The sequence below is a fragment of the Anopheles nili genome, chromosome 3, assembly GCF_943737925.1.
Source record: "Anopheles nili chromosome 3, idAnoNiliSN_F5_01, whole genome shotgun sequence".
In the NCBI taxonomy this organism is placed as follows: Eukaryota; Metazoa; Arthropoda; class Insecta; order Diptera; family Culicidae; genus Anopheles; species Anopheles nili.
This window is the reverse complement of record NC_071292.1, coordinates 39883751-39901854: the sequence shown is the minus strand read 5'-3', so window position 1 is coordinate 39901854 and position 18104 is coordinate 39883751. Positions and strand designations below refer to the sequence as shown.

At 41.3% G+C, this 18104-nt stretch overlaps 1 protein-coding gene across 1 annotated transcript; it reads right to left on the bottom strand.

Moving 5' to 3' along the window:
* Positions 1-45: 45 nt before the first annotated feature.
* LOC128722514 (coatomer subunit beta') lies at positions 46-15569 on the bottom strand. Its single transcript, XM_053816183.1, has 15 exons — positions 15465-15569; positions 6258-6609; positions 5660-6170; positions 5432-5565; positions 4039-4138; positions 3772-3971; positions 3271-3373; positions 3047-3194; positions 2787-2956; positions 2310-2713; positions 1683-1839; positions 1413-1614; positions 1203-1334; positions 559-780; positions 46-488 (listed from the first exon to the last, which is right to left on the bottom strand). The coding sequence occupies exons 1-15, from the start codon at positions 15567-15569 to the stop codon at positions 450-452; spliced, it is 2979 nt and encodes a 992-aa protein (XP_053672158.1). The 3' UTR covers positions 46-449.
* Between the last annotated feature and the right edge of the window lie 2535 nt (positions 15570-18104).

Below are 18104 nucleotides of genomic sequence, written 5' to 3'. Positions count from 1 at the left end.
TTGTCATCATCTCTTATATATTAAAAAAATAGATATTACTTGTTTCGCAGACAAAATTATAAAAAAAAACTTTTGTTTCAAGTTCTACTGTCATGCTTTTTCTGGTAACACTATATCCAGTTTATTTTTCCATTTTATTTTAATGCCGTGATTGTTTAATCGAGATACGATCGACTCAACATCAAAGTAAAATATCAATGCTGAACAAGGCGTATTTATATGGATACATAATCTAATGATACTCTGCCTCCGATACAGGTGGAATTTTGTGGCATTGTTCTGGTGATTCTGTAATTATATCCAGTAACGGTGCAACTTGGAAGAGGTGCATATTCTAGTTCCGCATTCGCTCTTCTTTCCGAGGAAATAAAAAAAGAAACAATACTTTTGCTAAACTCGTGGATGCGATCGCCTTTGTATTGATACTGGCAATTGTCCAATTCATTCTTTCAATCATCACTCAGTTCCACGTCATCTATATTTACATCCTGCAAAGAAAACCAGATTAACAACTTGTTTTTAGTATATGTCACAGTATCATATGAACTATATACTAACCGATGTATCGATATTATCATCCAGGTTCAAAGCTTCGATTTCTGACTCAAAATCTTCGAGAGAACTTTTTCGTTTCACTTGGGCCGATGAATTAGTACCAGAGCTGACGGCAGATGCATTTGTGTTTACCATTGTAGGTACTATTGAGGCTGGAACCTGCGTTGAACAGCTATCGGAATTATTAACCATGCCTGGTTCTGAATGTTTAGAAACCGTTGATACCTTTAACAAATGAAAGATAATACGTAAAGTTAGGTTAAACTAGTGTTAGAGAAAACGAATATTGAGCGCTGTATGCTTAGTATTCGTTTTAAGCAATTGTCGTAAATAACCTCATTTCAGAAAATAAAAAAAATACATTTAATATAAAACAATCACGCATTAGTTATCATAACTTCTTTTGCAAGCGATTTATAGAAGTTTTTAAACCTTTGTTTATAAAAAAAGTAAAGATAGACATAGTATACAGTAATAAAAAGTCATATTTGTATGGACATGTGAGAGCTTATAATGATTTTCTAGATCCCTCTATTCCTATTCATAATAATAATACTACGTTATGACTGTAATAACTATATACGTTTGAACAGTTTGGCATAAAGTTACTGCTAAATACTATTAAAATATAACATACTATTACTTACACTTCTATCAATTCCACCATTCGGTAGCGATACCTGGGTTTCACTTGCAGCGCTAGGATTGTAATCAAATTTGCCTTCATTTTCTGCTACTTTCATCTCCTCTATCGGTGTGCGGTCAATGTTTAGCGATATCTGATAAATCCCAAAGAAGATAGAGAAGTCAATTAGATGCAATTATATTTACAGAAAATCAGAGCTCTGGAGACACACCTGTGTGGCAACATCCGCGGGTAGAAGGGTGCTTCGTTCCGGTAATAGAAATTGCTGAGTTTTTACCGAATCATAGAAACCAGGAAACAGATTTTCATATTGCTGTGGATCAGCCAGACTTTGCCCAGCCTTTTCATTAATTTTGGCAAGCTCAGTACGCCAAATTTCCAACACGAATGAAATTTTACTTGGTAAGTACGTCCTACGAACAAGAGCAATATATTATATAAACAAAATGATAGTAATCAAGAAATATAAAGTCAAACTTACCGAGCAAAAAATGCAGCCTCCGGTATTCGGTTAGTTTGGATAAGGATATCAAGACATTTCTCTAGATCTCCAAGTAAAAACATGGACAGGAAGGAAATGTTGAATTTACCCTGTGTGACACCATTCTCGCCCAGATTTCGTAGCATATCCGAATCGCCTGGAAAAGAGAGATAAGAAAGAGCAGAGAAAAGCAAAACGATAAATACCTTTCGATTTTCGTATTATTGTAAGCATCGGTAAGGTTATAGGCATCTAAGCTCTTGGCTATATACGCAAGTAGTAGACGCAACGCAACGTAGGTAGACCAGTTGCCAATTGATTACGTTTTATGTCCTGTATAACATTAGCATCGCGTACGTTGGAGTGCGAGATTTTTGCCCAGCACAGCGTGCAATATGAACCGGAGGAAATGGCAAATTACAAACGTTGCGTTTGCTGCTCAGAATTAATTCAGACAATTTATGGCAATGTAACATAATGTATTCAGATAATTTCTGCTGGCAATCAAGCAAAAACAATTGGATAAAGTGCGAATATCGACACCCGAATGTATGGCGATAGTCTGATTTACAATGAAAATTTATCTGACACATTGAAAGTTTGTTCTAAACATAATAACATGCTTACCCGTACTGGTTGCCAACAGTAAAAGACCACCGTAGTCGTTCGCATTCGTTAAGCATTCTTTTACGAGATCAAACTTGTTTTTGCTCGTTGCAATGCCGGCCAGTTGGCTCCATTTTTGTGGGCTGTCCGATTCACGGGCCAGCATTAGGGCCGTATCAAGATCCCCAATTTTCAGCGCGAGTTCGAAACGATGCTCCGGATCAATTGAAACTTGCAGAGCCTGCTGGCGGAATCCTTGCATTTCCAGGAAGTGGGCCACTCGTGTACGATGCTCTTTTGGGATGGTGGGTAGCACACGGTCCGCCGTTTCGAAATCGCGACGCATTACGGCTGTTTGATATTCCAATACTGACAGTAACAATGCAAAACTGGTGACGTTTAGTTCCTTATCGCCGAGGTATAGCCTTGCGGTGAAATGAGAAACAGAGAAAAAGGTCATTGATTTGTTTATGTGAAATTACGACCAACATCAATTACCTGTTGTCCTTTGGAACGTAGCCGAGCAGATACATGGTTCGATCCAAATGTGACACTGTGACAATTTCTCCGCCAACATAATAGTTGATCCTGTTAACCGAATTCGTGTAGATGAAACAATCGCCAACCCACAGCCCGGTGCGCACCAATTCGTTTACCTCACCCAGAACCTTTTACATAAACCAACAAGAACAATTCAAATAATAAGCATCACGTGTTCAGCACCTAGTTGCATCCTTGTTTTAGCGAAACAAACTTACATCAAATGCTTCTTCGATACCATCTTCACTTAGCTGTTGCTTGGTGGCTAATGCATTCTGAACCATCCCAATGTCAACCTTTAGTATGAAATACGAATCCTCAGTTGCCAGACACACCAATGTGCCTGCCTCATTCCAGAAAACGTGTCTGTGAATGTAACAATAATTTCGTTTTTAATTAGCTGCTTCTCTTTACTACAATTATCTAATGAAGTTACGCATACCGTGGCTGTACTTCAATTCGTCTAATCAATTCCAAGTTCTCCCAATCATAAAATGTCAAACCGGATGAAGTTTTCACTCCCAGCAGTTGTCCACCAAAAATACCTAATTGTTAAAAAAATGAAACAATCGTAAAGTTAACAAACAAAAGGATTGTGCAATTAATATCTAATCCAAAAACATAAAACATGCAACTCAAATTTCTAAAAGAAACAATCGCTGAATCCAAAGATGTTTGTAAACATGATAATGTACCTTCTATGGAAGATTTCAATACGGTGTTACAGTAGCGTTTAGAGCGTTCAAAAGCATTGGCAGCGATAAAAAGAGTGGGAAAGATTGTAAAAGAATCACTTTAGAACAGGGAAGCGGATGGAGATGTAATTTCCAGATGGATATGTAAGTCTACCAGTTAGCAGGACATATTATAAAATTTACAAGGTGTTACATGATAACCAAACTTTTGGACTAAAAGATGATGTTCAGTAACGCCAAACACGAACCTTCTGCACCGTAGTCCGGAGTGAAGCTTTTACGTTCCTTGAAGTTACGGAAAAGCTTCACTGTGCCGCTTGATTCACGCACGGCGTACTCGCTGTTTTCGGATGCCCACACAAATTCCTGAGCGGAGCCAAACGCTTTGTTGCGTAGTGCCATCGATGTGTAGATTATGTATTCGCCATCGCCACACACTACCACAAACCTGTTGGTCAATTGGAAGATGTATGTAGCATTTGTCGTTCGTCGAGGCAAGGACTCCTAAACATTACCTTCCGTTCGGGTTGTGGGCAATTGTCTGTGGATAAATTTCGCATGCACCCATATCTTTGACGGCCACTGGCAAGCGCTCTCCGTCCTTAATTTCCGTACCTGTGACAATGGGTAAAAGAATTATGGAGTGAAGATGAAACCGAACTCATTATTTCTAGCTACCACGTGGATACCATAAGCATGGCCTCCCCTCTGTTTATCGGGATATAACCTATTGCATTATTCAATTCTCTAACCTTCCTCAAGTTCATATGCCCAATAATGCTGCATATTCATTTGGTCAAAATACTTTAGGTTTGGAAGCAGATTGAAACAAATCTGTGATGAATAGTACAATATCCGTGATGATACAATAAACATTGAAAAACGCTTTAAAGAACAAATGTATAGTAATTAGAAGGACACCTGTGATAAAGCATCAACATGATAATCCTAAGATTGTGTATGCTCACAAAATAATTATTGCCCAACCTTAGTTTTGTTAGTAATATATGATAAAGAGTGTGATTATAAAAACCATCAAAATATTGATCAATTCGCGCAGGAAAAACAGTAGAAGTTACTTAATGATGTAAAAATAGAAAACTAGTAGCTTTACGTTTTATGTAGTAGAATATTTCAACTAGAAATATATGACACTCTTTATGAATTGTTATAAAAACTATGTTTACATTCTTGATGAAGCAAACCTTATTCCATCATTAACCAATCAAAAGTTGAAATCTTGTATTAATCACACCAACAAGAGATCGCATATTAATCATACTAATGAGCTGTATGACATTTAAAAAGCCTGCAATATTGTTGCAATTGTACTTTCATACCGATCCTTATTTTTCACATGTTCTATTAGGGACTGTGAAAACGGTGTGCTAAACAGGGTTGCGGAAAGTATGTACGTAGATGTATGTAAGTATGCAAGTACTATACGTAGAGATAAAAACAGTCAAATGCCGTACTATGTTGACCTCTCACCCTGGGCAGATCCATGATACTTGGGATTCCAGCCGTACATTCGTACGACTCGTGGAGGGGGACATGTTTAATCATTCTAATGGATATGAGTTCTATTTCGTACGCGGGTGGAAAACTGAGAGTGAGGCTCGTGAAGTTGTGTTTGATTGTTACTTCCGCCTCCATGTCAACGACATAATCGACATGGAAAATTATGAAGACGGAACTTGAACTGCATTGTTCAACGTTGTACCTTTGCAGAGTAAGTTGCTTAAAAAAATACATGCTCTCATTTTCGAGCAAAAAGACAAAAAGGAGGGGGTTCCTTTTCGGTTTAAATAAAAACGATTTGAAATCATGTTCATAATTTCTGTTCTTTTAACGAGTCAAGATAATTAAGGGTGTGTTTTGTATAAAGAGCAAAACATTGACACTTACCTTCTGGGAGTGCTTTGAGATTAACTTGCTGCATCTCGGAATGCCGTGCCCACACGATTTTGCCTCCATTCACATCCATCGACATCGCCGGTTCTTCTCGGCCCACCTTGATAATGATGGATCCTTCGTCATAGCTATCGTAAAGAGAAATAACATTTACGTCGCATCACCATAAAAAGTAGGTAAGGCGCGTTGCAAAGTTTTCACGAAACTAACACGTGCACTTACCCCAATGCTACATTGTTTGTGCCCCGCATACAAGCAATGGTCCAGACACGCTCGAAGCCGTAGTTCAAGGAGGTTTCCAACCGGTAGGTTCCCGAGTGCCATATTCGAATCGTGCCGTCCTCCGAGCCCGTTAGCAGAATGGGGAGCTCGGGATGGAAGTAAACCGCTGACACGTTCTGTGCGTGTCCCTCCAGCGTTTGGACGCAGGTTTTGTTCTGATAGTCCCAGATTTTGACCAGTCGATCATCAGCACCCGAAATGAGGTACGGTTTGTCACCACCGTGGTAGTAATCCACGCAGTTTACACCCTTCTCGTGCCCTTCAAGCGTAAAGTTCGGAACGTTCGAGCCTAATTGCCACACCTTGACCGTGCGGTCCAGGGAGGCACTTGCGAAAGTGTTGTTGTCTTTCGGATTAAACACAACCTGCATGACGTAGTGCGTGTGTCCCTCGAATACTCGTTGCACCGACCACATCTTATCCCAGTTCCACAGCTTCACCAGCATATCATCTGCAAGGATATTGTGCAAACATACACGTCAATACAGACGGCATGTTTACCTTCCATCGGTATTGGTTTAAATTAATTCGCACTTACCACTGCATGTGAGGATCAGGGGCTGCGTCGGATGAACGGCAATGCAGCGAACATAATCTGTGTGCGCTTCGAAAGAATGCACTTTCTCTAGCGTGTTGTAGTTGAAGACGCGCACCTGCATGTCATCTGACCCGGTGAGGATCCAATTCTTTCGAGCTACAAATCGAGCGCATCGCACCGGTAGATCACACACCTCGAAATCTTTCACCAGTTGTTGATTTTCATAGTTCATAACGTGCACGTGGCCATTGTAGAGCGCACATAGCATCCATGGCTCCGTCGGATGCAAATCGACCGATTTTACACGGTCCGACCGCGACGTGAGCCTTCTTTTGATATCCAACCTTAGAGGCTGTGCGTGAAAGACAGAACGTAATGTTTGATTAAATTGTGTCACCGTTAAGTTGCGAGAAACAAATTGCATAGTGAAATAATTGAATTGAATCATTTGAAACATATAATTTCATTTCATACATATAAAGCCTAAACAAACGGTAAACTTATCATGCTGCGGTATACTCTGCTAAATAAGCAGTGCTCTATGAAGATATTTGATTGAAGTATGATTATTTTTTTTAATTTGTGGTATTGCACATCCCTGATTGTTCAAAATAGTTATTTCGTATTGTTTGCATTGTTCTGATTTTACATTCCTATTAAAAAATAAAAGTCTGGTATACAGTCATGTCGTTCTATGATGTATTAACGGTATCCGACGGTAAAATATGTCACTCTTTCACATACAGACTATACAGACTGTTTGCATAAACTATTTAATCATCAAAATGCATTGCTGATGCAACCCGAGGCATTAGTGTTAAGGTCGCTTTAAGTGGTGTTTAAAAAATATCTAATGTAGAAAATAAAGTGTTTTTAATACAACACACAACGAGAAGTGTTCGTTCTTCTAAACAATATATTCCACTGAGCGTTTGAGCACACACAATCAACAAAATGCGTAACAGAAACTTTTTCGTTTTTTTGAAACGAGAACGTAGATGATAGCCGATAAGAACAAACGACTTTTCCACCTCACTTATCACAACCGTCAACAATATAATTCTCACAATCATTGCAATGATGTTCAGCACAGACACCTATACCAGTTTTCCGATATCAAGATGTAGAATTCCAAATTTTGGGTAGATAAAGAACACAACCCATAAGATGAAGTATACGTAAAAAAGGAATTTAAAATTGTGCACATTGATACATAGTTCCACATAAATCGCTAGTTGGCACTTTTCGTTTACTTGGTGGGTTGTATAGTCATCCATCCGGTCGAAGCCCCTTCGTGTAAGTCACCGGACTTCAGTCGAATGTATACAATTCTCAATGTGCAGAATGGAAATAAGGTCTCAACTACAAGAATTCAAGCTTACTAACCATTTTTTGACTATTGCACTGTATCCACAAACAGTTTAACGCGTTATTTTATATAAATTTCCGCACCGACATAGAAACGCGTTCACCTTAGACGTGGCTAAATTATTTTTTCATCTAACGTCATCAACGTCATCATTATAGCGATGGGTTGCCTAGCTCGGAGCGAACGTTCCGATCCGAAATACTCCGGAAAAACGCTTCACTGAGCTATCCTATGAAACGTTTGGATACCTTGAGCAACCTTGCGTGCCGTGTCACACAAAAGTGGGCGACGGAAAAAACGCTTGGTTTTGAAAACACAATTTTGAAATTTTTAAAACGGCTTATTATTTTAAAGGATAGAATTTAGAAACAAACATGAACACGAATGAGCGCCAAGACAGCCAGACATTTGTTATAAACCCAGAACGTGAAGCGAGACAGCCGGAGCAACCGTTAGTAACATATTTGATCAAGTGACGCTGGATTCTTGTCGTTCCGTGGAATTTAACGTGGAATTTGTTACATTAACGTATTGTATCATACTTATAATATCAGTTCTATCTCTTCGACTCATCGAACATTCTGCAAGCTAAAGTTAGTTCATTCTTTTAGCAAAGAACTTTTTTAACTAAACAAAAACAGCAGAGTTATTGGTATGACGTGGAATTGAATTTTACATTTATATAAAAAAATGTTGGCGATATAAATCTTTTAATCCTTTGTTTTTTACAGAGAGTATTACAGTAAATATAAAGTTATAATATCACAACACATGGTCAACACATGTGCGTAATACATTACCGGTTGTCGCGGTCCATACAGGCCTCGTAGGCGTTGTTTGGAAACCCCTGATTTGGGAGCAGATACATTTATGAAAGGCAGTTTCATTCATTGAATTGGAGTTAAGTAAAACCAAATTTAGTTTTGAAACGTATGACATGACCGCGTGTTAGATTTATTGTAAATTTAAACGTTGAAGAGAATAGTTTAATTTCAGTGTCCTGTTTGTATTGTCTGTTAATACGATGGTATAGTAATTTAAAGCTGCCCCAATAAGTATCGATTACCTCGCTGGGTGGTTCCGACACTGCTGTACTCCTGCCATTCAAATTCGCTTTGGTCCAAAGACCCCTCCAATTTGTGACAAGCGATTACGACCAAAAGTTATTTGATATTTTGTTCAATTCTCTCCGCTCTTTCATTCTTTGTTTCTCTTAACTGTTTTTTCTGCCCTTTCCTCACCTACATCTTCACGGTGCAAGTTATCATCAATAGGACGAAAGGGCACGGAAGTGTTCAGATTCACCCGACGTTCACCATCGATCTCACGTTGGAGGCCGTTGTGTGTCCGTCGATCGCGTATCCTGTTGACAAGTGACAAGCACTATTAAGGTTAATTCCTATATTATTTACCTCGTCTGTTTTTGTCTCAGTTTTGTAATTTGTTTAAAATTTTGGACACCATTTTTTCTATTGCGATTTGAGATAATATTACCAATTTATAGTATTGCATTAATGTATTAATTTTACAATTTATAGTATTTGTATTAATGTGCTTGAATCTTCAATAGTGATTGAAATAATATCTGTTATGAAAAGAGCTGCAGCTGCAAGTTGAATAATGTTGCAAAATTGCATCAGAATTTTATACATTGCATTTAACGCACTGCACACCGTATACCCTGAAGGCAAGGTCTGGAGTCCATATGATCGTTTCGTTTCAAAGGAACCAGTTATTTAACATCAATTTTTTCTCCTCGCGTTTCAAATATATGACACGTTGACAGGGAATCAGGGAAGGAGTGGTGTGTTTCAAGATTGTATGTTTTTTTTCGTAGTTGGCAGAGTTCACTTAATTGTGGCTCTTACTGTCTTCCAGTTACGCTGGTGTGGTGTATACAAGAACCATGCAATATTCCTCTCTCATTCCAGATGATTAAAACGGTTTAAACAGTCAAATGATGAATGCTGACGACGCAGCATGGATGCAAAAAAAAAAACCATACAAAATATAACTTCGAAACACTGCAGGAGGCCCGGTGTTGTTGATCTGATCGAGAGAAATGAATGTTGAACTATCGTCGACGGTAATTTTAAACAACAGAAATAAACTTTCGTTAATTGCACATGCAAAATTTTTAAAACATAAAAAGAGATGATTATACAAAAATTAAATCATGTTATGAAATAATATTTTTCCAGCGTTATTACGATCGCGATAGGTATCGAGATCTTGCTTTTCTTCTGAGTATGAATCTCGTGGATTTGCTTTCCAATTGCAATCGGATATTTTCCCTTGCCGCTCTAGCTCGCGCTACGATCCCAGTCGGAATGAGGAAAAAGTTACTTGAGATTTTCCGGCCATCGTCCATAATTTAATGTCACGTTAAATAAATTTATCGCCATTTTACCGTTAAAGTATCGACCATTGGCGTTGTTTCTTTCACGCGCAACATCCGCTCCTCGCATCCTTAACGCCAGCAAACGCAGGACAAAGACAAAAAAAGTACTAATAAGAAAGATGGGACACTTAAAGCCCTACTTCTGCAGGCATACAAACTACTATTCCGTCCATGACACCGGCAAGCAGGCAGGCAGGCAGGCAAGCGGACAAGGTTCAAGAATGGAGGGCGCAAAATATAGACTCCCGCCAGATTTTGTTGGAACTTTTCCAATTAAGCAGCTTGTTAAAAGCCGCCACAGAGCGCTTCCGGTTAAGGGTGTGCTGAAGAAGAAGAAGAAGAAGAAGCAACAAAAAAAGCGTCCGTGTAAAAGGTGGATAACTTGGCCAGACTGCAAGCGGTACAGCAACACTTTTCCCGACCGGTACGCAGCATTCTAAGCGTGTCTGTTTCGGTTGTTGGTTGGTGCCATGGTCTTGGGTACACTTTTCTCGTCGTAGTTCGAGTGCTGACACTTGAAGATCCTTGTCGCAATTCTTTGCCGGCGCGCTTGGACTCAGATAGGGCCAACAACAAATGAAAAAGTTTACAAAACACGATGCCGGCTACAAGAGGTCGCTTGATGGTTAAACCCAGCGGGTACGTGGGTGGGCAACGAACAACAAAGGCATTGTTAAATTTGCAAACTGCTTGCCCGATTCGACTGCCGATTGCCGAATGCGGAAGAGATTTCGCAAACGAACAAGCGGGTAACAATGTTGCTGCAGCATAATCGATTTTACATTGTTCGGCCACGGCATAATAGGCATCCCGCCCGTGTACCTCTTGGGTTACGCCAACCGCTTGCAAATGCACCACCCGAGGACCTCGTTTGCAGCGACAATAGACACTCTGTTTAGCGGTAGTGTCCGTTCCCCGAGGGCAGCGTCAACTTGGCACAATGTTGACAGGTGCAACGCCGGTGAAACAAGAGCCGGTGAATCCTTTCACTGTTTCTTCCGTTGCGAGGCATTTGCGTGAAGTTGGTGTGTTTAAATATGCGTTGGAACGAGGCTAAGATTGCTTAATAATGTAATTTTGGCGAGAAAGACTGACAATCTCGTGGTAACCCTGAAGCTCGTGTCCTGAACCCCCTGAACGTCATAGTTTAAAGCTGTGATGAGTACCAATTTAAGACACAAGACGCAGCGACTTTAAGTAGATTGTTCACGATAACTATAGCTTAATATAGCTGCCATAAACTTGAAAGTAATTTTGTTGTGTAATCTCGTGTTATATGAAATTTTTACCAACATTTTAAATTCACAGTCTAGCATGATAGTTTTTGTTAATTTTGTGTTTATTCTATTCTAGCAAATTTGCAAAATGTATGGCTTATTCAGCGAAGAACTCATGTGCACTGTACATGTCTCGATTGCTCGTCAGCACCGACAAGTTATTCAAAACTCTCATACCAAAATGTGCTCAGTAGTTCTATCCTTTCAGCACAAACCATCTTCATTCGGCTGTGAACGTGGTATTCATATCCCTTGCTTAGTAATTTACGCAAAACATTTTCCATGATTGGGTCAATGATTTCGTCTCACTGGGGGTGAAATATGCGGTGTATGCATAATTTCGATACCTTGGCGGATGGCCGGATCAACCATATCAAACGGCATCGGTCATATGGCATGAGAATCCAAAGAATGCGTTGCTCGATTTCTGCTCCATCGCTTTTGGGTGGCGTCACCTTTGATAATGCCGACTATAGCGGGTGAGAATAAAAAAAAAAACAATTCTAAACCGTGGTTGGAATGCAACCGCCTGCTGGTCTTTATTCAATGATTGCCAAACATTTGCAGGAAAACGAAATGAACCAGCTCAGCTTCACTAACGGCCAAAGGTCTAGCCAATTACGTTACAAAGCCCGATCACACGTTCCACGTGGCGTAAAATGGTACATCGAAAGGAAGAGAGAAGAGAAAAAAAAACCGGCAAAAGCCACAAAAACGGATCAGCAGATGAAACTAATTAAATAAAGTCGAAAACACGGAACAAACCCCGTACCGGGCGTCTTTCGATGGCACGTCTGTTGTTGGGGATCTTTTGTTCAGTTTAGACTGAGGCCACACATCACGAATCCGGACACCGGGGCGTGGGCGAGAGAGGGTTGTACAGGGGTCCAGAGCGATGATACTCCCAATAGGCCGAGAACAGGCCCTGTGTGCTCCCGTGTCAGGAGCAACGTGCTGCGGATTTCTGATTCCTGACGAAGGTGTTGATCGTCGGCACGTGACCCCTTGGGTGCCACGTGGTTTCATGTTGAAGCCGCAGCTTTCAGCCAGATGACTTTCCAGCCGTGAGAGAGAGAAAAAGAGAGGTTGAAAAAATGAGCTGCCACAACAGAAACTTGTGTAACAATTCCCGATTAACTGTCAGCAACATGAACCGGGGCGGTTCGCTTCTTGAAGGGGTTCGCAGTTTGATCTGTGGAATATGCCGTACCGTTGTCAGGATCGGTCATATTAGTCAAACATGGTTTCGAACGTACGTTTGATGTATTTCGCCCAGAGCTAACCGAGAGCATCCGTGAGGAAACAGTTTGCATGTAATAATTGCGACCAACGCACAAGCTATTCCGTGGGAATAGCAATGATTGTGTGGTGAGTTGTTTTTCTTTCGTTCGCGCAGAGAAATCTTTTTTCTTTTCATCCCAGTTGGCCGTGTGTCGCATAAAGGAGCCATCTGATGATTATCAGCTTTCCAGGATCGTTTCGGTACCGACCGATTGCTCACACTTTCAAAATGTGGCCCAGTGTTGGGCTGCAGAACCCACCCTTGCCGCTGATAAATCGCATTAACGCAAATTGATACCAGCCCTCCCAAAAAGGAGCCCTCCTGGCGCTACGATTGTTGTTATCGTAGCGCTTCCCTACACTACTTTGCTCATTTGCCGCTCCTTCTGTCAATTGGCGGCACAATCAAGATTAGATCAATGCACGCATTTATTAGATTCCGCTTGTATACTTTTGGTTCGGGTTCGGAACAGAATGAACACCAAAAAAAAATGCTTCCCCTCGGCATTGGTGCCCCTTTGAATGTATGCGTGGCTGTCCAAACCTTTCAGTGTCATTTGTTTCCTGATAACTCGGTCGGTCGGTTGCTTTCTCCCCGTCAGTGTCTCCGCGGACTTTTGGGCGAACTTTTTTTTTATTTGTCCTCGCAAAAAAAAACAGATCTCTCGCTGGTTCCCGTGATAATCAAATTTAGGTGGATTCGCGAAATTCACAACCAAATGCCGTGGCCACGGCGACGCGGGCCGACGATACTGTTTCACAAAAGATTGCCATTTGAGCGTTCGTTCCAGGTCCTTATCCCAGCTGCGACGGTGTTGAAGACACCTAAAAATCCTCCTGCCCACCTGGGACTGGAAATGGTTGCTGCCACCGTGTGAATCGAATTCCTGCCCCTCGATTTGCGAAACCAGGAACCACAATCTCACCTGTAGAGAGGGCTGCTTTCAATTTGACGGTGAAAACAAAAAAACAAAAGAATACCCCGAGTACGGCTCGCATTACCGCACGGTGCCGTTTACACCGCAAAGCCACCCGTCAGCACAGCCGGCGGCATGAGGCACGCCTGATTCCGCCCATTTTCCGGGGAAAAGCTGGGAAGAAGGGAGTGAGAAAAACACAATCCGGGAAACCTTAGCTCGGTCGGCGGTGGCGCCGAGGGTTCTCAGGTTGCAACCATTTGGTAGAGGTGTAGGAACGCACGCCTTCACCGACGCAACCTGTTCCCTTTTTCCGGAAGTTTTCCGGCCCAGTGGGAGGGATTTGAGGATAAGCAACACCGACGTATCGAAACTAATTCACCGGGATGGTCTTAATGGCCTTCACTTGCCAGCTTCGCGGCCGTGTGTAATGTGATAAGTTAGCACAATAAAAACAAATGATTTAATTTGCCTTCGACCCTACGGGTTTGCGATGGTGAACCGGGAATTGCCTTTTCGGAAGGATATGGGATACGCATGCAATTGAGGCGGTCGCACAGTTAATGAAAGAACGATTGAAAACAATTCGGAAAAGGTTCGTAATTGAAAATGGATGATCTTGGCCGCCGGTCTGGGATGTGCTAGGTTAATGAAATAGAATACCTAATCCAACGGTGGAACATTATAGGCGTAATTTGAAAGACGCAGCACAATGGATCGAAGCGATGATATGTTTGAGTGGTGATTTGTTTCAACATAAAAATTACTGCTCATTTCATAAAAAAAAGGTTATCATTGCCCAAAAACACGGCTAGACGCGTGTGGTATCAAGGGGTCGCTTAAACAGTTTAAATTGTTCGTTGTGAATAAAATTGTTGTCGAAATAGTCGTAAATCTTGTTGCTCCTTTTCGACGCAGGTATGGCGGATTTATGTTCTGCCGAAGCGCAGTACTTTTCAGTAAGCGTCTAGTGTGTGATGTGGTGACGATGGAAAACTGTTTCGGGTATTTTCACGAAAGAGAAATGCCTGGTTGCACAACCGTTACAGCGCTTCACAGAAAGTATTCTGCGATTCCACGAGAGGGGACCACATATATTTGCAACCACGAGTGCAGCGGAAAGCCTATGTCAACAGCCTTCAGCTGCCACGTGGCCTTTGATAGCCGGTTTTTGTTCGGTATATTCGTCGTACAACTATGGCAAGTAAATCTTTTTGATTGTGCGCCACGCTGCCCGCAGGGTTCTTAGGGGATGAGAAGGCATAGTTGTTCTATGGCGGTTAAGCGATGGCAACAATCAGTATGGTGTAATTATAACACTTCATTCAAATTGCGCAAGCTTTATATTACAGGTTTCTTTTCCGCACTTTTGCCAGGGGGAAGAGATGTTTATCGGTTTTAAGTATCTATGCACCATGCGCGTTCGACTGTGAGTTTTGTAATTAATGGAAGCAATCGCGATATCAGCAAGGGCTTTTTTGCATGAACGCGAACATTCGATGGCTATGGCTTGAGGATTTAATTAAATCAAAGTGAAAAAAATTTTAATTTGAATTAGTAACAACATTAATATTGACACGGTATCAGTACACCGAATTGGGTAATTTACTATATGTTTCATGCATTTCGTCCTATTATGAAATGTATGCGCTATCGATGTATTCTTATCGCTTATATTTCGAATTATTCATGTATAGCAAATTCAAGTTTTGAATATAGCAAATGGCATTATATTTCTATGCGCATTTACATGGAAATTCAAAAATGAACAGCAGGCATAATTCTAGGTTGCTTTAGAGGTCTTTTAATTTTGAAATAAAATAATGGCTTCAAGCATACACTTAAGCAAAAACCGATGATAGTGGGATATTTTTCTGCTGCCTTGAAATAAATAGAGCATCTCATCTCAACTGTTTGCTTTGAAAATATAATATAAATAAACTTATTAGCGAGCTAACGTACCATATTCGCCAGATCCATTTCTTCCAAACGTCGCAATCGTTCTTCACGTTGCTGAGCCGCTTCTCGTGCCTGATGGCGGCGTTGTTTGTTTCTCAGATGTCCCATACTGTGATGTGTGATTTAAATACGATGCAAGCTTTGCACAGGAGACCAATTCCGCGTCAACGTTAAACTGTTGTTGTTGTAGACAATCGCAGAAAAATCGAAAACATTGACATCGATCGATTCACCTGGAACAAAGCAGAAACAAAAGCTATCAGAGACAAAATACTAAAGTACGAGAAGCAGATGCGAAGAAATATACATAATGCCAGGGAGCAATGAGAGGCTTGGCTAGACAAATGAAGGCCAAACGGCGACTACCAATTTACCCAGCGTCACTTCCGGGACGCTTGACATCGATGCTTTAAGGAAATCGATAAGTTTCTTCCCAAGGTGTTGATCCGCGATTACTCTTGTTCTGCTTGTGTAGTGTGGGAGGAAAAAAAAGCATTCCAAAGAACCCAAACTGTTTAAAAGATAGCGATATTTATATGGGGAGAAGTGCTTCGCAACTCATCGGCAATAATTCACTAGCAATGTCATAATAGTTTTAAACCCACACCCATCGTGGAAGTGCGTCCTGCTGGGACGCCAAAAAAAAGAAATTACGTAGGAGCGTTTCTGCCGGCAGCCGAGCAATCCATTGAAGAACGTGTGGAATTTATGATGGTGAGCGCGTTTGCGGTGTGCCCTCTGGTTTTTGCGGAACCGTATTTCGCAGCTCCCCTGGTGTCTGTTTCGAATGCCGGGATTTTCTGCGAACTTTAAGCAACTGGAATATCCTGGAAAACAGCACGAGGCAACGCAGGCAGACAGGCAGGATGGATGGACCGACAGCGCAGGACCAACAAGCGTCACGCATCATGTCCACCGAAATCGATATCAAACCGACGTTCCGTTAAGGGCTGGCGCGGTGAGTGCGTAGCGAGAGCCGCCTGGCCTGGCAAATACTGAGAAATGTTTGGCACCCCTGCAACGAAAGACGTCGGTCGGATGGCAGGCCCATCAGGCATGGGACATCGACGTAGATGACGCGAACATTTGCCCCTGGTCGCGCCAAAGAGAATCAGATCAGGTGCGGCTGTGGCTGTGTGGATGCTGTGAATTGCACGGAATTGCCAGGCTGTCGATGTGGCTGTGGAACCGTATGCAAATTCAATTAGTTATGCTGCTAAAGGCGCGACTGTGAACGCAAGAGTCGGCAGAAAGCCGCAGAGGAACAGGGGTGGGTTGTTTTTGTCAAATAAACAGTTGGACGATATTATTCATTTTTAATTTACTTCCTTTGCCTGTCTATTTTCCAAGCGCTTACCATACTTGAGGCCGATTGCGGTAGAAACTGCAAAATGTTGCACTCGTTAGGGTAATGGAACAGTCGGCAACGGGAATCTGTTTTAAAACCTCAGAAGAAGTCGAGACATGCGAATAAGAAAGGGACTAGTTTAAAACAGCCTTAGAAGGAATAGCTTTAGTTAACTATCACCATTCGTCGCATGTTTAGATTATCTTTGAACTTTTATCTTTGAACAGAACACCTCTTCAGCCACAGATTGGAATGCAAATTTCTATTTTAATTTGCTCCCACCCTTCACAAACATGACGCATTAGTGGATTACAAGCGAGGAATAATGTAATTGCAATTTAAATCGCCTTTCTCCCACAAGGTTATAGTGGTCACGGTATAATGACACATCTCATTATAATTCATGCGAATGTCGAAGAATCAAATATTTGTCGCCTTTTAGCCGAGACGAGATAAAAAAAGTATCACTGTTTTCTTAACAGCACTTGAAAACGGCAACATATCTTCTCTGGTACCTTCTTGTATAGCCTTTCATAGGACCGATTGAAGCATAATTTATCTGTTTTTATGTTTTTCTTTAATTTATGGAAATTCAATTGGACCACCGCAAAGCAAGTGCGCAGACATCACCCAGGTCCCGTCCGTGAGCTGCCAGGCGCTAAAACTGATCGATGGTGTGGCGTGCAGCCCAGACACAAATGTCTTTATTAATTCGTACTAACAGGACCCCTCCAACCCATCATGATCAACTCGAACAAAATGTGTTTATTAATACATGTATCAGCACAAGCCCCTCCCGAAGGATTATTAGGGCAAGGGTCTGTTGTCCATCGCAGACGGAACAGTTCAGTCGTTCCCTTCATCGAACACAGGGGGAAGATTTGAGTTTGCCTGCATGGAAGGCGAAGTACATCTTGTTGACTTTCTCATCCCCTGCACGGTGTTACACTTTTGTAGCAAAATTTTTGTTTATGCCGCTGTAAGTAATACTTGTAATTCGGTGTCGAGTGCACTTGAAGATGCTTCAGCGTCAAGTAGAGGGGAGATGCAACATTTGTTAAAATTTACATAAACATTACACCCTTACTAGATCGTGCGAATTAGGCAGTTGGAATGCAATTAAACTATGTTATAACCGTAATGCTGGATTAAAATATTATTTCATTAAATATTCATTGCATGTAATATGCCGTTTAGCGAGAATACTTACTAATCGAATCGAATCGTTATATCATTATCGGATGTTTAGCGAGCATATCTTTTGAAAATGTGGCTACAACTGCAGCAAAAGCTTG

Bases quoted from the DNA above. Each gene is read 5' to 3' on its own strand.
- LOC128722514 (XM_053816183.1), bottom strand. From the start codon at position 15,569: ATGGGACATCTGAGAAACAAACAACGCCGCCATCAGGCACGAGAAGCG. The intron at 3,374-3,771 runs GTTCGTGTTTGG...TTTAACAATTAG, and splicing joins TCCGGACTACGGTGCAGAAG to GTATTTTTGGTGGACAACTG. The intron at 1,615-1,682 runs GTAAGTTTGACT...TCTTGTTCGTAG, and splicing joins GAGGCTGCATTTTTTGCTCG to GACGTACTTACCAAGTAAAA.